This window comes from Nyctereutes procyonoides, unplaced genomic scaffold (assembly GCF_905146905.1).
Source record: "Nyctereutes procyonoides isolate TBG_1078 unplaced genomic scaffold, NYPRO_anot_genome, whole genome shotgun sequence".
NCBI classification, from domain to species: Eukaryota; Metazoa; Chordata; class Mammalia; order Carnivora; family Canidae; genus Nyctereutes; species Nyctereutes procyonoides.
In genome coordinates, this window is record NW_026575041.1 from 641,316 (window position 1) to 657,997 (window position 16,682).

The 16,682-nt window shown below is 43.6% G+C and overlaps 1 protein-coding gene across 3 annotated transcripts in view; it reads right to left on the reverse strand.

Moving 5' to 3' along the window:
• The window catches only part of STIM1 (stromal interaction molecule 1), a 195,296-nt gene that overhangs the window by 11,007 nt on the left and 167,607 nt on the right, over positions 1–16,682 (reverse strand). For all 3 annotated transcript variants that reach the window (XM_055320499.1, XM_055320496.1, XM_055320497.1), the window contains exons 6-8: positions 12,977–13,154; positions 8,714–8,891; positions 477–644 (exon numbers count right to left, since the gene is read on the reverse strand). In XM_055320499.1, the coding sequence (XP_055176474.1) occupies positions 477–644; positions 8,714–8,891; positions 12,977–13,154 (524 nt within the window). The remainder of the gene's footprint in view (positions 1–476; positions 645–8,713; positions 8,892–12,976; positions 13,155–16,682) is intronic.

The window sequence follows — 16,682 nt, forward strand, 5'->3', positions numbered from 1 at the left end:
CAGCTTAAACAGAGCAGGGATTAGAGGCTAGAAAATGAGAAGTGCCTTTCTTTGGCTGGGTCCCCTCCTCTTAGCACAGCTTAGGCTGCACAAGAGAAAGGAAGAGAAGGGAAAGGAAGGGGAGGGGAGGGCAAAGAGTGGGGGAGGAAAGAAGATGGAGACAATGAGGGAAGCAGAGGGACCCCCTGCCAGTCCACTGGCCCCAGGATGGCTCTGCCTCATGGCAGGCGGAGGCTGGCAGAGTCTTCCCTCTACCTGCCTCCACTAGCTTCATCTTTCCAGAAGCAGGTGGGAGCACACCCACACCCTCATTCCCTCCTACAGAAATTTGAGGACATCATCAGGAACTATATATCAGGGAGAGAAACAGAACCTAGCATGGGGTATCTTACTGTTCAACAGGAGGGGGAGAGCGAGGTGGAGGGGAAGAAGCAAGCCAAGAGGAAAGGAGGGGACAGCAGGAGGGTACATCTCACCCCCTCCTTGGCCACCAGCAGTTGCTTCTCAGCATTTTGCTTCTTGATGTTATAGTACTGCACCTCCACCTCGTGTGTCAGCTGCAGCCACTTCTGAAGAGCCTCTGGCGCATACCATGAGCTATGTGATTCCAGTTCCTTCTCTGCTTTCCTGAGGGCCTCCCGAACCTGTGCAGCCAAGATGTGATCCATTTACTGCTACCAAGTCCCTCTCCAGTACCTCTGTCTGATACCACCCATCCCAGAGTTCTTATGTGCTACTTCATGTGAGCTTTCAACCCTCTCAAAGGGAAGAAAGGGCAAGGATTATTCTATTTTATATACCACAAGGAGGCAAGCTCAGGGGAAAGTAACCTACTCAAGGCTGCACAGTCAGTAGTGTCAACCAGATCTCAAATTGAGAGATCTGATTTGTTTTGCTGCCAGACCAGAGCAATATTTGCCCACACAAATAGCTGCCTCTCCTGGCCACCAGCCAATCTCGGCAATCCTCCCTGCTCTCTTGAGGGGCAGGTCAGCTTAGTGAATCATCATCTTTCTGAGAGTTGGGGTCTGTGCTTAGACCTCAAGACATCACAGTGTGACAGAAAAAGCACTTTACTGGGAATCTGGAAATCTGGTTCTGGTCCCTGGTCTGTCACTTAGCTGGCCCTGTGAATCTGAGCTGCCGATAGCAGATCTCAACTCAGTGTGAGGAAAGACTTTCTCCCTTGCAAATCCAAACCAGTTAAGGAAGGGGTAATCTCAGGAGGAGGTATGGGAACAGCTCAGGTTCATTAAAAATGATTGCTACTCTGGGAGGGGGTTGGCCTGAATGCTCTCCAGTCTCCTGTAGACCATAGGCTTGGTCTGTGATTCTCCCATTGAGCAGGGTACCCTCTACAAAGTGAGCAGATAATAATCATGCTTACTTTTAACATAGGCATTCCCAAAAGAGGCCAAGACATGAAATAACCAATGTAGAAGCAGAAATCTCCTCAGTGATTTCTCAAGCAAAGAGCATACAACGAAGCAGACTGACACAAAGCACTGAACATGGAAGGTCTGAGATTACACACAGATGCTATATACACTGGATACCTTGCCATCTCACCCAGAGCACAAGTACAGAGAAATATCCTGATGTGAACTGTGCTTTATGAACCAAGGAGGCTGTGAGTGGAACTATGTTCCTTGGTATCTACCCCATATGCTGTTTAAGCACAGCAGAAGCCAACAACTTCTCAACTTGTATGTCAAAGGCTCTTTCCCTCATCCCCACCTAAGGGGTCACCTACATTGCATGGACAAGGATGACCCCCAAATTCTCCATCTGGAAACTGACCTTTAGCTGGTCAGAATCCCAGAGAAAAGAGATTGAGAACCCTTATTATGGCCAGCTTCAGCCAACAGGGCAAATAACCCAGAGCAGGCCCCCGAGGTTCTCTCCATGGCCTATCATACACGAGGAGGCCCTTAGCTAAGGACAGAACACCTTTATTCCTTAGAGAGCCAATGAGAGGACCAACCTCATGGTTTTCGTTCCTTGAAAAATAAACTATCGCATGGCCCACCCCTGGCTTTGTAGATTTAAAATGAAGAACAGATACCTTAGAGTCTAAAACACCAAGTCTGAAAATGTATGATCAAGCTCTACCTTGAAAGGAATGAAAGGAATGAGGAATGCTAAGGGGAAAATGGGAAGAGAAAAGAAAAAAGAGCAGAGAGAAGTGTGACATTGGGAAGGGCTGGCCTAATAGACTCAAAACTATTTATTGAGAGAAATATTTACAAAATAGGGAACAGGAAACAGGGGCAGGGGCAGAGGTTGGGAGGTGGGGGAGAGGATGACTGGAGGCAAGGAGACAGGGACAGATACATCATGCCACACATAAGGAATAAATGCCTGAAGGAGGTAAGAGCTATGGCAAATCAGAGTATTCTTTTATTCTGTGGCTATGGTTCTCAACCTGCCACACACTGGAATCACTTGAGGAACTTTACAAATACTGCTATCTGGACCCAAACCCAGATTCTGATTTCAGTGATGTAGGATGCTGGCCTGAGTATCAAAAATTTCTAATGCTCTCCAAATGACTCTAATAAGCAGCAAGGTGAATAACTATTGATCATGTGCTTTACAGTGTCACACCTGACTTCCACTTCCCCATAGGATGCAGTGGGTCATGGCAGAAGAATAATTCGTATCCAACCCAACATCTAGGAAAAGCTGTCTAAGTTACAAAAATGATGAAGTTCTTGAAAGACAAAATGATGAATTTGTCTTGAAAGCAAATTATTGTAATTATGAAAAATTTTCAAGACATCAGAGGGCTATAGAAGCAATAAGGACTAGGTCTATAGTTCTCCAAGTAGGATCCAGGGATACTTGAGTGCATCCTTTCAGAGCATCTGTGTGATCAAACTATTTTTATAATAATACTAAGACATTATTTACCTTTTTCACTCCCTTTCTCTCACAACCAAACTGCAGATTTCTCCAGAGGCTACAGGATGAGTCATATCATAACAGATTGAATACAGACACTAATGTAAGAATCCAGCAGTCTATGAAGCCAAATAGTTAAAATATTTGCAAAATTGTAAAAAAAAAAAATCACTTCTCATTAAATTATTTTTATTTTCAAAAATGCAGTCATTTTTCAAAAAATATTATTTGTGTCAATACATAAGGAGTTTAATATGAATTAGTAAATTTTTTTAAAGATTTTATTTATTGGGATCCCTGGGTGGCGCAGCGGTTTGGCGCCTGCCTTTGGCCCAGGGCACGATCCTGGAGACCCGGGATCGAATCCCACGTTGGGCTCCCGGTGCATGGAGCCTGCTTCTCCCTCTGCCTGTGTCTCTGCCTCTCTCTCTCTCTCTGTGACTATCATAAATAAATAAATAAAAATTAAAAAAAAAGATTTTATTTATTTATTCATGAGAGGGAGAGAGGCAGAGACATAGGCAGAGGGACAATCAGGCTTCATGCAGGGAACCTGATGCGGGACTTGATCCCGGGACTCCAGGATCACACCCTGAGCCGAAAGCAGACACTCAACCACTGAGCCACTCAGGCATCCCAAAATAGTAAATTTTTAAAGATTATTTGTTTTTTGGGTTTTTTTTTAGTAGTCTCTACACCCAACATGGAGCTCAAATTCACAACCTCGAGATCAAGAGTCACAATGTTCCTCTAAATGAGCCAGCCAAATGCCCCTGAATTAGTAAATATTTTTTAAATTTTCAGTTTTAACTTCTAACAAGGTAAATAGCAACATATTTCCCCTTTAAAAATGTTCCTTGAGGTCCTAAATAATTTTTAAGAGTGAAAGAGTCCCGAGACCAAAAAGTTTGAGAACCAGTGGACTAGATGAACTAAAAATCCAGAGAGAGGGGGAAAAGTCTTTCTAGGGGGAGTTCACAATTGTCAGTCATTTTCTTCCATGGAGGCTTTTGATGGTTCTGGGTGAGAGCTGATGCCTGGGTGTGGCCCAGGCAGTGGGACTCCACTGGGGCCCAGAGAAACCAGCCTAGCTTTTGTTGGTATTATGGTACTAGTATGACAGATTGGAAATTGAGATGTCTCAAACATACATCCAGTTTTCTTCATTGAGCATTTATTGAGTTCTGGGGCTATTCAGGAGAACACATAGCTAGGCCAAAAGGTGGAATAAAATCTCCAATAACTTTATAATGCTTAGGAAACAAAATACTGCATGAAGTAAGGGACCTTCCTCAAACACACTGATGGTCCTCCCCTTAAGATAGCTGCAAAATTTTGAAGCTGTGAGGAGCAGGGGGTCAAAAAGCTAAATTAAAATCCTCCAAGTGACAGACATGAATCTCTGACAATCTTTCAGGGCTCAGGAGAAAGAAACTCACCAGCTCTCAAGAAAAAGGAAGGGACATGCCTGAGAAACTGGGACAAATGAGTGCTGGATCAAGTCTTACTAAAACTACAACCCAGTTCCAACATGGCTCAATTTCTGATTGGCCTGCAATGATTAAGTCCTCACCCTACATACCTAATAGAAGAAGAGGGGAGAGCCTCTTTTTAATGAAGGATAAAATCACCTGGGCCTCTATTATTATTTTATATACACTTTCCAGCATTTAATAACAATACAATAAATTTCTAGACATGAGAAGAGGCAGGAAAATATAACCAATAATCAAGAGGAAAAATAGGCAGTCCAAAAAGTGATCCAAACGTTAGAGTTACCAGAAAAGGACTTTAAAATAACTATGATTGAAATCTTAAAGAAAATACAGAGAAGATGGACACAACAGATGGAAACATGAAAATTCTGGGCAGGAAACTAGAATCTACAAGAGAGTAAAATGAGCATTCTAGATCTGAAAAATGTAGTATCTGAGAATAGTATCCCACTGGATGGGTTAAACAGAACAATGCTCACAGCAAGAATACAGGACTGGAGAATCAAAGATAAATCAATAGAAAATAACCAAATCAAAGCACAGAGAGAAAAAAAAAAAGACATAACTAAGCATAAGAGACAGGTGGACTCCAGTTAAAAGGTCTCATATGACTATTAGATTCCCAGAGGAGAGGAGAGAATGGAGCGGAAGCAATTTCTTAATATGAAAGAGAACGTGAATTCTGCAGCCAGTGGGCAAAATGCTCTGTATGTGTCGATTAGGTCAGATTGACTAATCATATTTAAATTTTTTACATCCTCACCAATATTTTTGGCTGCTTATTATTGACAGAGGTGTTTAAAACTCTCTAATTTTTATTATAAATGTGTCTATAACCCTTTTAGTTTCTTCAATTTTTGCTTTACGTATTTTAAATCTATATTGTTAGATGTATGCAAATCAAGTCTTGTTATACGTTACTGTTGGATTCACACATTTATCATTCTTGTCTCTAATAATACTTCCTGCTCTAAAGCTTGCTTTGTCTGATATTAATATAGCTACCCTTGCTTTATTTTATTCTGTGTTTGTATCATATACCTTTTCTCATCCTTTTACTTTTACACTTTTTGTATCCCTAAAGTGTGCCTCTTTAAACAGCACATATCTGGGTTTTATTTTTTATCCAATCCAACACTCTTTGCCTTTCAATTGTATTGTCTGGTCTGTTTGCATAAACCAAGTCTCAACACATTTGAAAGAACTAAAAACATTGACTATATGTTCTCTGACCACAGCAAAATTAAATTAGAAATCAATGAGAAAGATAACCAGAGAAGACCTCAAGTGTTTAAAAATTAGGCAACACACTTACTCAAAATAACCATGGCCTCCCTCAAAAAAGTGCAATAGAAATTAGAAAATCTTTTACACTGAATGATAATGAAAATATGAAATACCAGAACTTAGTAAATGCAGCAGCTAACGCAGTGCTGAGCTGGAAATTTATAGCTCTAAATCCCAATGTTGGAAAAGATTAAAAATTTAAAATCAATAACCTCGGGGATCCCTGGGTGGCGCAGTGGTTTAGCGCCTGCCTTTGGCCCAGGGCGCGATCCTGGAGACCCGGGATCGAATCCCACATCGGGCTCCTGGTGCATGGAGCCTGCTTCTCCCTCAGCCTGTGTCTCTGCCTCTCTCTCTCTCTCTCTGTGACTATCATAAATAAATAAAAAAAAAATTAAAAAAAAATTAAAATCAATAACCTCTTCTTCTACCTCAAGAAACTAGAAAAATAAGGGGCACCAAGCTGGCTCAGTTGGTGGAGCATGCAACTCTTGATCTCAGGGTCATGAATTTGAGTCCCAGGTTGGGTGTAGAGATTGCTTAAAAATAAAATCTTAAAAAAAAAAAAAAGCTAGAAAAATAAGAGCAAGTTAAAAATTTTTTTCAATGGGCATTCCACGTGGCTCAACGGTTTAGCGTCTCCTTCCGCCCAGGAGGAGCGTCTCCTCCTCTCCTTCCGATCCTGGAGACCTGGGATGGAGTCCCACGTTGGGCTCCCTGCATGGAGCCTGCTTCTCCCTCTGTCTGTGTCTCTGCCTCTCTCTCTCTCTTTCATGAATAAATAAATAATTTTTTTAAATTTTTTTTCAAGGTTAAGATTTCTACACTGAAAACTATAAAACATTGCTGAGAGAAATTTTATTTTATTTTTATTTTTTTTTCTTTTTCTTTTTTTTTTTTTTTTTTTTTTTTGAGAAATTTTAAAAGACCTAAATAAGTGACAGGATAAACAATGCTCATGGATTGGAAGAACTGTTTGGTTAAAATGTCGATTTTCCCCCACATTAATCTATAGATTCAATGCAAAAACAATAAAAATCCCAGCAAGGCTTTTTGGCAGGGAATAGAGAAGAACAATAAAATGACAAGCTAATTATAAAAATGCAGGGGATCCCTGGGTGGCTCAGCAGTTTAGCGCTGCCTTCAGCCCAGGGCCTGGTCCTGGAGTCTGGGAATCAAGTCCCACATCTGGCTCCCTGCATGGAGCCTGCTTCTCCCTCTGCTGTCTCTCTCTCTCTCTCTCTCTCTCTCTCTCTCTCTCTCTCTCATGTCATCATGAATAAATAAATAAAATCTTTAAAAATAAAAATAAATTAAAATGCAAAGAACTTAGAAGAGCCAAGGCCATCTTGAAGAATAAAGCTGGAGAACTTACTAACGATATCAAGCCTTAGTAGAAGACAATGTGGTATATGGATAGACAAATGGACATAATAAAGTCTACCCGAAAAAAAAGAACCTTGACTTCTACCTTATATCATACACAAAAACACAAATATATAAAGAACTCTTACAAATCAATTATGAAGACAGACAACAATTTTTAAAATGAGATTCCCAAACAAAATGGTCAATAAATTTATGAAAAGGTGTTTCTTTTCATTAGTCATTAGGAAAATGAATATTAAAATCACAATGAATACCACTAAATCCCTACCAGAATATGTAAAATTAAAAAGCCTAAATAAAAATACAAAGTTTTTAAGGTTGTAGCTCAACTAGAATGCTCACACATTGCTTGTGCTAGTATAGACTGGTCCAACCATTTTGGAAAACTGGCAGTTTCTAATAAAGCTAAATATTTAAATTCCCTATTATACAGCCAATAGAAATAAGTGTTTATGCTCACCAAGAAACATGTGCAATGAGGTTCATAGCAGTGTCATTCATAAAAGGAAAAAAAAAAAAGAACTGCCAACAACCCAAATGTCTACCAAAAGGAGAATAGAGTATTCCCATACAATGAATTATTACTTAGCAATACAAATAAACCAACTACCACTACACACAGTAACATGGATGACTCTCACAGACATAATGCAAGTGAAAGAAACCAAGCATAAAGAAAAATACTGTATAATGCCATTTATTTGAAGTTCAAAATCTGGTAAAATGAATCTGGTTTAGAGATTATAACCATAGTTCTCTTTGGGTAGAATATTGACAGGGGGCAGAGGGAAGCAAAAGTGAGACTTCTGGGGTGCTTAGAAGATATTCTGGGGGTGCCTGGGTGGCTCAGTCAGTTAAGTATCTGCCTTCAGCTTAGGTCCTGATCTCAGGGTTCTGGGATCGAGCCCCATGTGGGGCTCCCTGCTCAGCAGGGAGTTTGCTTCTCCCTCTCCCTCTGCCCCATCTCCCCACTCAGACTCTCTCTCTCTCAAATAAATAAATAAATAAATAAATAAATAAATAAATAAATAAATAAATAATATATTTTAAAAAAAGATATTCGGTATCTTGATCAGGATGGTGGTTGTACAGACACATGCTTATGTGAAAGCTCTCCAGCTATATATTTATGATTTGTATACATTATGTAAATACTTCGATAAAAAAGGAACAAAATAACTGTTATCCCCTATTCTTTGAAAATCACAGTGACCATTTTTGGGGCAACTTTTCCACTACTCTTACTGGTAAGAGTTCAGTGACTCTTTTTTTAAGATTTTATTTATTTATTCATGAGAGACACAGAGAGAGAGACAGAGACATAGGCAGAGGGAAAAGCAGGCTCCCCACAAGGATCCTGATGCAGGACTCGATCCCAGGACACTGGGATCACACCCTGAGCAGATGCTCAACCACTAACCTACCCAGGTACCACTCCGTGACTCACTCTCTCTCTCTCTCTCTTTTTTTTTTTCCCCAGCCTCCAGTTGACTCTTGAAGATATTCTTTGAGCCAGATTTCAAAGTCCTCACTCATGAAACTTCCAGCTAGTCTTCTGGCCCTGGCACTTTTCCCATCCTATCCCCCCCAACCCTGCCCCCCTCCCTGGGCATCCAGGAATTTGTATACTCTCCTACCTGCTCCAACTCCTCTTCGGCGTATTTTTGGCGGCTCCTCTCATTCTCAGTGCCTTCTCGCAGCTCTTTCAGCCGCTGGGCTTCCTGCTTGGCAAGGTTGATCTCATCACGCAGCTTCTTCTCCAGATGTACCTTCTCCACCTCTACTGTGCGGTGCTCCTCTTGGGCCTTGTGCAGCCTGGGGGCGATGCAGGCAGGTGGAGAAGGCCATGCAGGGGGTGCCAGCCAATACACCACAAGTCGTGGCATCAAAGAGGTCAGTGAGGTCTCTGGCACTGAGAAATATTCTCCCTGTTTTGTTGGCTGACTCTGAGTTAGCTCAGGGCCAAAAGAAACCACTGTGGCTACCATATTTCTTATGTTGGCCACCATTTTTGCTGCCAGTATTCAGGCTGGGTTCCTGGGTATCTGAATCCTTCCTCTGAGGTGTCTCATATACTAAGATCCTAACAACTACTATTTTACAGGGTATTTCCATGTGTCCTCCTGGCAGATAATAATGATATATCATTATCAGCCTAGGACCAGTCTGGATTTAAGACTTAGAAAGGGTAGAACTGAGACTAGAATTCCAATCTATAGGACTCCAGAGCCATAGTTATTCCTCATATCTCAAGCTATCTGGAAGTTTCAGTAAATGTAGAAAACCCTGCTAGCTAGCCCAAAGATCCAGAGATAGGCACAAAGGCTGAGATAGGACTGGGGCGGTAGCAGTGGGATAGTTAGGAAAGACAAAAAAGGAATTATTGAGTAGCAACTCTGAGAGTCCTAAGTACCTGTTCCCAGAAGCATAGAAAAATGAAATTCATGCCAAAAGGGCTGGGCAGGGCTTGGGACAGCACCCTGCTGCCCCAGGCCTGAGTTTCCATTCTAAGTATCTTTCATGGTAGGTAAGATATCAAGGGCTCAGTTATAATGAAAGTATACCCTTATACCCACCCACACATTCCCTGTTCACTGACAAAACCACCCAGCCTCCTTCTTTCCTCCCTTCCGTCCTCTACATATCTAGTTAATCCACTCTTTGATTCATCCATTCATTCAACAGGTACTCTTTTGAATGCCAAGCCCTCACTAAGATGAGTGAGGAAACTGTCCCTGCCACTGAGGAGCTCACAGTCTAGTCCAACACAGACAAGTAAGCAGATAACTATACACAATGTGAGAAGTTCTAGAACAGAGAGACATGCAAGATGTTGGATGAGCCCAAAGGATGAAGTGATCAACTCTGCCTAAAAGGGGTCAGGGAAAGTAAGAGTTTGCTAATCCCTCTGGAAGAAGGGAAGGACTTGGCCACTGACAGGTCTTCCTATCTTAGTAAGAAACACCAAGCAAATAGGGACCAGGGTAGGAGGTGAAAGGATGATGAAGAAAGCAGTGATCTATGGCTTAGACACGAGATGCAGAAGGATACGCTAGGGATGCCCAGAAAAGAACACTGGGATGCCCAGAAAAGGACACTGACCATTGAGCTAAAACAGAAGAGGCCGAACCAGAACTCAACCTCTAAACCCTGCCAAGTCCAGATCTGTCAGTGGCTGAGGCCTCAGATGAGGTGGTGGGACAGGGAGAGATGAGGGGAAAAGCTCTGGGCTGTAAGTTTCCTGCTGACAATCTGCAGTCTTTTCCGCCCACTTTGTCCCGGGAGAGAAAGCGAATCGAGCATCCTCGAGGTACACACCAGGTGGCGCTACAGGCATGGCTAAAACCGAATCAGAGGCGCCATTTCCTGCCCCCACCCCTCGGTCGAATAGTGTTCTTCTGAGACCCAACTGCCTGAAATTACACCATTAGGCATGCAGTTCTTCACTAAACAGCAGCCTCTTCAGGAAAGCCTCTGATCTGTCAGTCTTGTCCAGATAATAAGGAACTCCTTTAAAGTACAATCAAGAAACCTGACCAATGCTTATAGTCCTAACAAGATTTGGTAGAGATGAAGATCAATTAAGTACTACTGGGAGCAGAAATGAGCAAACACATGCACAGTCAAGCCTTGCCCCACTCCATCTCCTCCACAGAAGACTGAGAATCGTGAAGGCAGCAGTCAGCATGACAAGTAAATAAATGAGGCAGCCTGGCTGCCAGCCCTGGCTCCAAATAGCTGTGTGACTATGGACGAGTCTGTTCCTTATACCAGGCCTGTTTCTTCATTTCTAAATGGGAATCAAAGTCCTTGCCTCAAAGAATTATCTTGAAATCCAATGAAATCCTAACTGGAATGCATACGTAGCATTACATTTATTCACCCAAAGTATCAGGAACTCTGTTTAAAAAAAAAAAAAGCTGTGCAGTGGCTGGCAGCACAAACCCATTAGGGTAAGAAGGCCGAGGAGGAATGCATATGGACTCTGGACATGGTCAGAGGAAGATTTGTGTATGCATGTGTGTGAGCCTGTCTCTGAGTGTGCACACACATTTGTTTCTCTAAGTGCCACAGTGGTCACGAAGCTCTGGAGGCCCTTGGGGAGCAGGGAGGGCCGGGAGCTTAGTTTTATCCCCAAACTTGGAATGTCTCCTGCCTAGATTCTTTGCCTTTGGAATGAAAACAGTACATGCTTTTCAGACAAATGAAGAATGGGGACTGCCCCGACAGCAACATTTAGCCCCATTTGGCAAGGGGCCGAGGAATAAGGGGCCCAGAAAATTAGCTACGAATCAGTTCAGAGATAAAACTCTGCTTGCCCTCTAGAAACTCAACCAATGGAAATGAATCTCATAGGGCTGTCTTTATTGAGACAGCTCCCTGTGGGTATCAAAATTCCTGGCTCACTACTTACTGCTATGTGACCCTAAGCAAAGCACTCACCCTTTCTGAGCCCTCATCTCCTCAACTCCACCCACCTACCTAACACAGTTGTATGATTAAAAAAATAATGCATTTAAGTAGTTAACAATACCTAGCTCACAAGAAATCCTTTCCCCACCCTCCAAAGAAAGATATCATTTAAAAGTCACAGAACAGGGCCAGATGTCATTTCCTTTTTACATAGATTCCTGCAAAGACTTCCCAACTGGAATCCCTAAGCTGCCAGAATAACTTTCTAAAAGACAGTCCTGAAGTAGATCCCTCCTCTTCTCAAAAACAAAACAAAGCAACAAACTGATGACCTGCATTAACTCTATACTGCCTTTTGCATCTTACTAAAACTTCTCCATGTGAATCTTAAGGAGCCAGGGATCTGGCCTCATTCTGTATATATTCTGTATATATGCAACCTTAACTACCAAGAACCCCTTCCCCATCTTTCAAGGCCGCCCTCTGGAGTCTACATCCACTATCTCCTGCCTCTGTGCCTTTCCTGTTCTTAGATTCCTCATCCCATCGGCAGGCACCCAGTCACTGCACTGTTTGCATTCACTGCTCCTTCCTATGTGTGAGCTCCGTTGCCCCAGGAGCAGTCAATTCCTTATAATCCCCAGCACACCCCTGGTTTGTAGACCTCAGGAGTTCTTAGGTTAACTTACTGGCTGACATCTTCTTTTCATGGCTAGATCTATGGTAGTATTTAAGCCAGCATTTAAACAGAATCCAACTATCAGAGCCAGAAGGCCATTAGCATTCTCCTAATTCAACCCCTTCCAGTTACTGATGAGAAAATAAGTCCCAGAAGGGGAAGGGGATTTACCCAAAGTCACATAATAAGTGAGTACTTCTGAGATTTAGATTCCATACAATAAAAAATTAAGGATGCCTGGGTGGCTCAGGGGTTGAGCATCTGCCTTTGGCTCAGGGCATGATCCCAGGATCCGGGATCGAGTCCCATATCAGGCTCCTTGCAGGAAGCCTACTTCTCCCTCTGCCTCTCTCTCTCTCTCTCTCTCTCTCTCTCTCTCTCATGCATAAATAAAATCTTTAGAAAAAAAGAAAAAATTAAAAGTATCAGGAAGACAGACTTGTGAGGTTTCCTTGGGGAACAGTGAAAAACAGTTAATTTGTCTATTTCTATGGGAAGGATGACACTTTGGATCCAGGGGGAAGGATGACACTTTGGATGCAGGAAGAAGGACAGAATGGGCAAGACATCCAATCAGGGAAGCTCAAGATCTCTGACAGAAAAAAACTTTTACCCTGGGGAGAAATATTTGACTGCACAACAGCAATGGCAGGAACCTACGCCTGCAAAGCCATTATGGAAGTATGGCATAGCCCAGGCAGCCACTTAGGCCTGGTCTTGGGGGCAAGATGCCCCACAACCTGGGTGGAAACAGGAGGCTCCTGAGACTTGGCAGCACCGTGGCTATGGGGGAAGGGAAGGACCTTACCTTTCCTGGAGGTCATGCAGACTCTGCTCAGCTCGGTGTAACCCCTCCAGATCCTTCATCATCTTCTTCATGTGCTCCTTTGAGTAACGGTTCTGGATATAGGCAAACCAGCAGCCACCCACACCAATAACAATAGACACCACCAACATGAAGTCCTTGAGGTGATTATGGCGGGTCACTGCCAAAGAGGAAGCCATGGTAAGTCAGGTTGTCCGCTGCACGCGTAGCTTTCAGACTCCACTGCATCCCCTCCTGCATGTAGCCTTCCCACTCCAGAGGAATTATTCTCTTCTTAGACACACACTTGCTACATACTAGTATAGTAAGCTCTCTGCCTACTTTGGAAAACATGAGAGACCTAAGAGTGGTACAGGAAGCTTATTAAATCATACGACCCCAGTAACTTGTGCCTAGTTGGGACATGCTAGCTACCCTAGCCTACAATGAGCCCATGCACCCACATGCAATGGCTTCTGTCTTATGGGCTAAGCAATGCTGGAGTGCTAGAGTACAGAGAAGGGGACAGTTGGTAAGAGTATAAAGCAATATCGCAAGAGCTTGAGGCCTGGTTGTGGGACTGAAGTTTCTGTAGGAGCTGGGTCTCCTGGACAACCTGGCTATTCTAGGTACGAGATGCAGAGCCTAGATCAGGTAAAGGTCTGCAAGTCATATCCATGGAAAAGCATCTCTAGGCTGTGGCTCAATCCAGAGACCAAGTACAACAAGAGTAACATCAAGAGGCTGGAATATATAAGATACTGTACATGCCAGGAATAGAGGTGCAATGCCTGGAGGCAATCTGACAAAGTGTTGGTGGCTGGGGTTCAGAGCAAAACTGAAAGCTGAACAAGGAACAACACCAGAAGCTAAGTACAAAAGCCATGTCCTGAGAACTGAGCCAACCAGCAGAGGGCCACTCCCAGAGCCTGCCATTGTTCCTCACCTACCAGATCTAGGCTCTGAGCCACAGCACAGGAGACCAGAAGAGACACAATAAGGAGAGTAGGGCCGCCACTGGGGCCCCTACCTGGGTTGTATTCAACTTGGGATAGAGAAGCCATTGGCTCAAAGGAGCCCCAGATGTGGGAGTCAAGGAGGGGAGAAACAGGGAAAGACCTCCTGTGCACAGCAGGTTACCCTCAGGTTGAAGAAGGGGGAAGGGGACGGATGGAGAGAATCCTAGGGCCTGATAAGGACCAGGGGCTGAGGTGATTCCAAAAGGATCCAGGGGGAGCCACCAAGTCAAGGCAGGGCCTAGATGGCAGGAAGAGACACATGTGGCTGGAAACTGCATGAAGCTGAAGCCCAGTTGGACAAAGGGGTTATATTCATAGTTCCTGATTGAAAGCCGAGCAGGACATGGGGACGGGTGTGGGATCAACGACAGATTAGCACATTCTATTTCCATCCAAGGGAGGGGAGTTACGAGCTCCGAGGTGGCAGCCCTGACTTCTCTATGTTCATGCCAAACTCTCACAGAGAAAACTGAGGGTCCCTTGGTGGCTGTCCTCTAGCATCCAGGTAGGCCAACCCTTCCAACCAGAGGCATGTCTTCACTCTCCTGTCCTTCAGGTCCCAAGAAGAGATGTGTCTGCAGCACAGTGAACCACCTTTCTTTCTGGAATACACCGGCCTCCTACACAGCTTCTACCAGAGGTTGGGGTGTTCTTCATCTCCCCTGTTTGTTGTAGTCTTTTAATCTAAGCTTCCCAAGGTTTCACAACTCCAACACCCCCTTGACATTCCTACCAAAAGTCAGAGGTCTTCCTGTTCAAACAGCACCTGCCCCCTATTATCCCCAACACTCCAAAGTGCTGAATGTGAGCATGTGGAGTGGGTGTCTATCTGTTCTATTCGCTCTCTATCCTACGTTGTCCAGATCAATGCGGGACAAGAGTCTATTATCTTCTCCAACTTCATATTCTCATCCAAGTCAGAAATACAAATCCTGAATGACCAGGGCCACGGATAGGATTTGATAGTCATCCCCCTCCTCTAAGGCAATACTCTTGCACCTATCAGTACCCTCTGGATCTCTTCAACCAGTTTTAACTCCACTTAAATATACAAGCATCTACTCCACACACCCTTGTCAAATGCATGGCTAGAGCTCAAAGATCCTGTCTGTCCCATCTCATGAGCTTCCAAGCTTGGCAGGAAGAAAATGAGCCTAATCTGGCTGATTGATTCTGTGGCCCCTAGTGATCATCACATGTCTGTGTACCAGTGCCCAGCACAGCGCTGGCCAGCTCATGGACAGATTCAGTAAATATTTGTGGAATTCAATCTTTACTGATAAGTATGATTGTCTCTGTCTCCTTAACCCACACAGGAAAGGAAAGGAAATACAGAAGATATATAATGTATCAGGCAAGGTGCTTATATCCACCAGTTTGGATTCTCACACCAACTCTAGAAGGCAGGGTATTTGTATTCCCACTCTAGAGACCAGAACACCAAGACTCCATAGGAGCACTGCCTTGCTGGAGTTCATGAAAAGTGACAGAGCTGAGATTCAGATCCAGACTTACCTGACCACATGGCCTTTCTGCCACACCCCACACTCTCATTACAACTTTCCTACTTGTGTAGAGGGACTTCTGCTTTATTACATGCAAACATCACTCACCACAGAGACAATCCCTGTAGCCTGAGTGTGGCTGTAAGAGTTCCAAAACCTGAGTTTTTCTCCCAAAGAACATCCTGGGAGCTGTGGCATTGCCATCAGGACAGTGAATACCTGAAGGCCAAATGCCAGGCCTTTATGGTTAAACAGAAGGCCTCATGTAGACATATTCTTGTGCCATGGAAAGAAGCATCCTGCACTGAGTCTTAGGGAGTCTGGGTTCTATGCTTGTCTCTGCCCCATCCGGATCTCTGCTTCCTCAGCTCTAAAATCCATTGTCACACAATTACTAACGAGATCAAGTGCATAGTTATGAATGAGAGGGCTCTGAGGTGTTCTGGAAATCTTCAGATGGACATTTCCAGTAGGTAATTAAGAGGAGAAGTTTAACGCTGGAAGAAGATGTGAGAAATATCAGGTCCCCTCAGTGGAGCCTTGGATTGAACCCCACAGTCCCAAGGGAATCTGCGACGTTAATTTTATGTGTTAACTTGATTGGGCTAAGGGATGCCAAGAGAGCTTTCTGGGTGTGTCTGTGAGGTTTCTTTAATAATAGATTAGTATTTCTATCAGTAGACTGAGTAAAGGAGACTGTCTTCACTAATGTGTGTGTCATTCAATCATCCTCAGGCCACTGAGAGCCTGGATTGAACCAGAAGGTGGAGGAAGGATGAATTTGCTCTCTCAGCTTCAGTTGAGACATCTGTCTTCTTCTGCCCTCTTACATTAGCACTCCTAGTTGTTGAGTCTTTGGACTCAGACTGGGACTTATAGCACCAGCCACCTGATTCTCTGGCCTTTGGGCTTGGACTTACATCATCAACTCTCCTGGTTCTCAGGCCTCTATATTCAGACTGAATAGTACCACTGGCTTTCCTAGTTCTCTGGGTACAGATGGCATATCATGGAACTTCCTGGCCTCCATAATCACATGAGCCAATTTCTATAATAAATCTCTCTCTCTCTCTCTCTCTCTCTCTCTCTCTCTCTCTCTCTCTCTCTCTTTCCAGGTTAGGTTTCTCTGGAGAACCTTAACATAGAATCTATAAACTGTTATACCAGAAAAAGAGGGGAAATGGG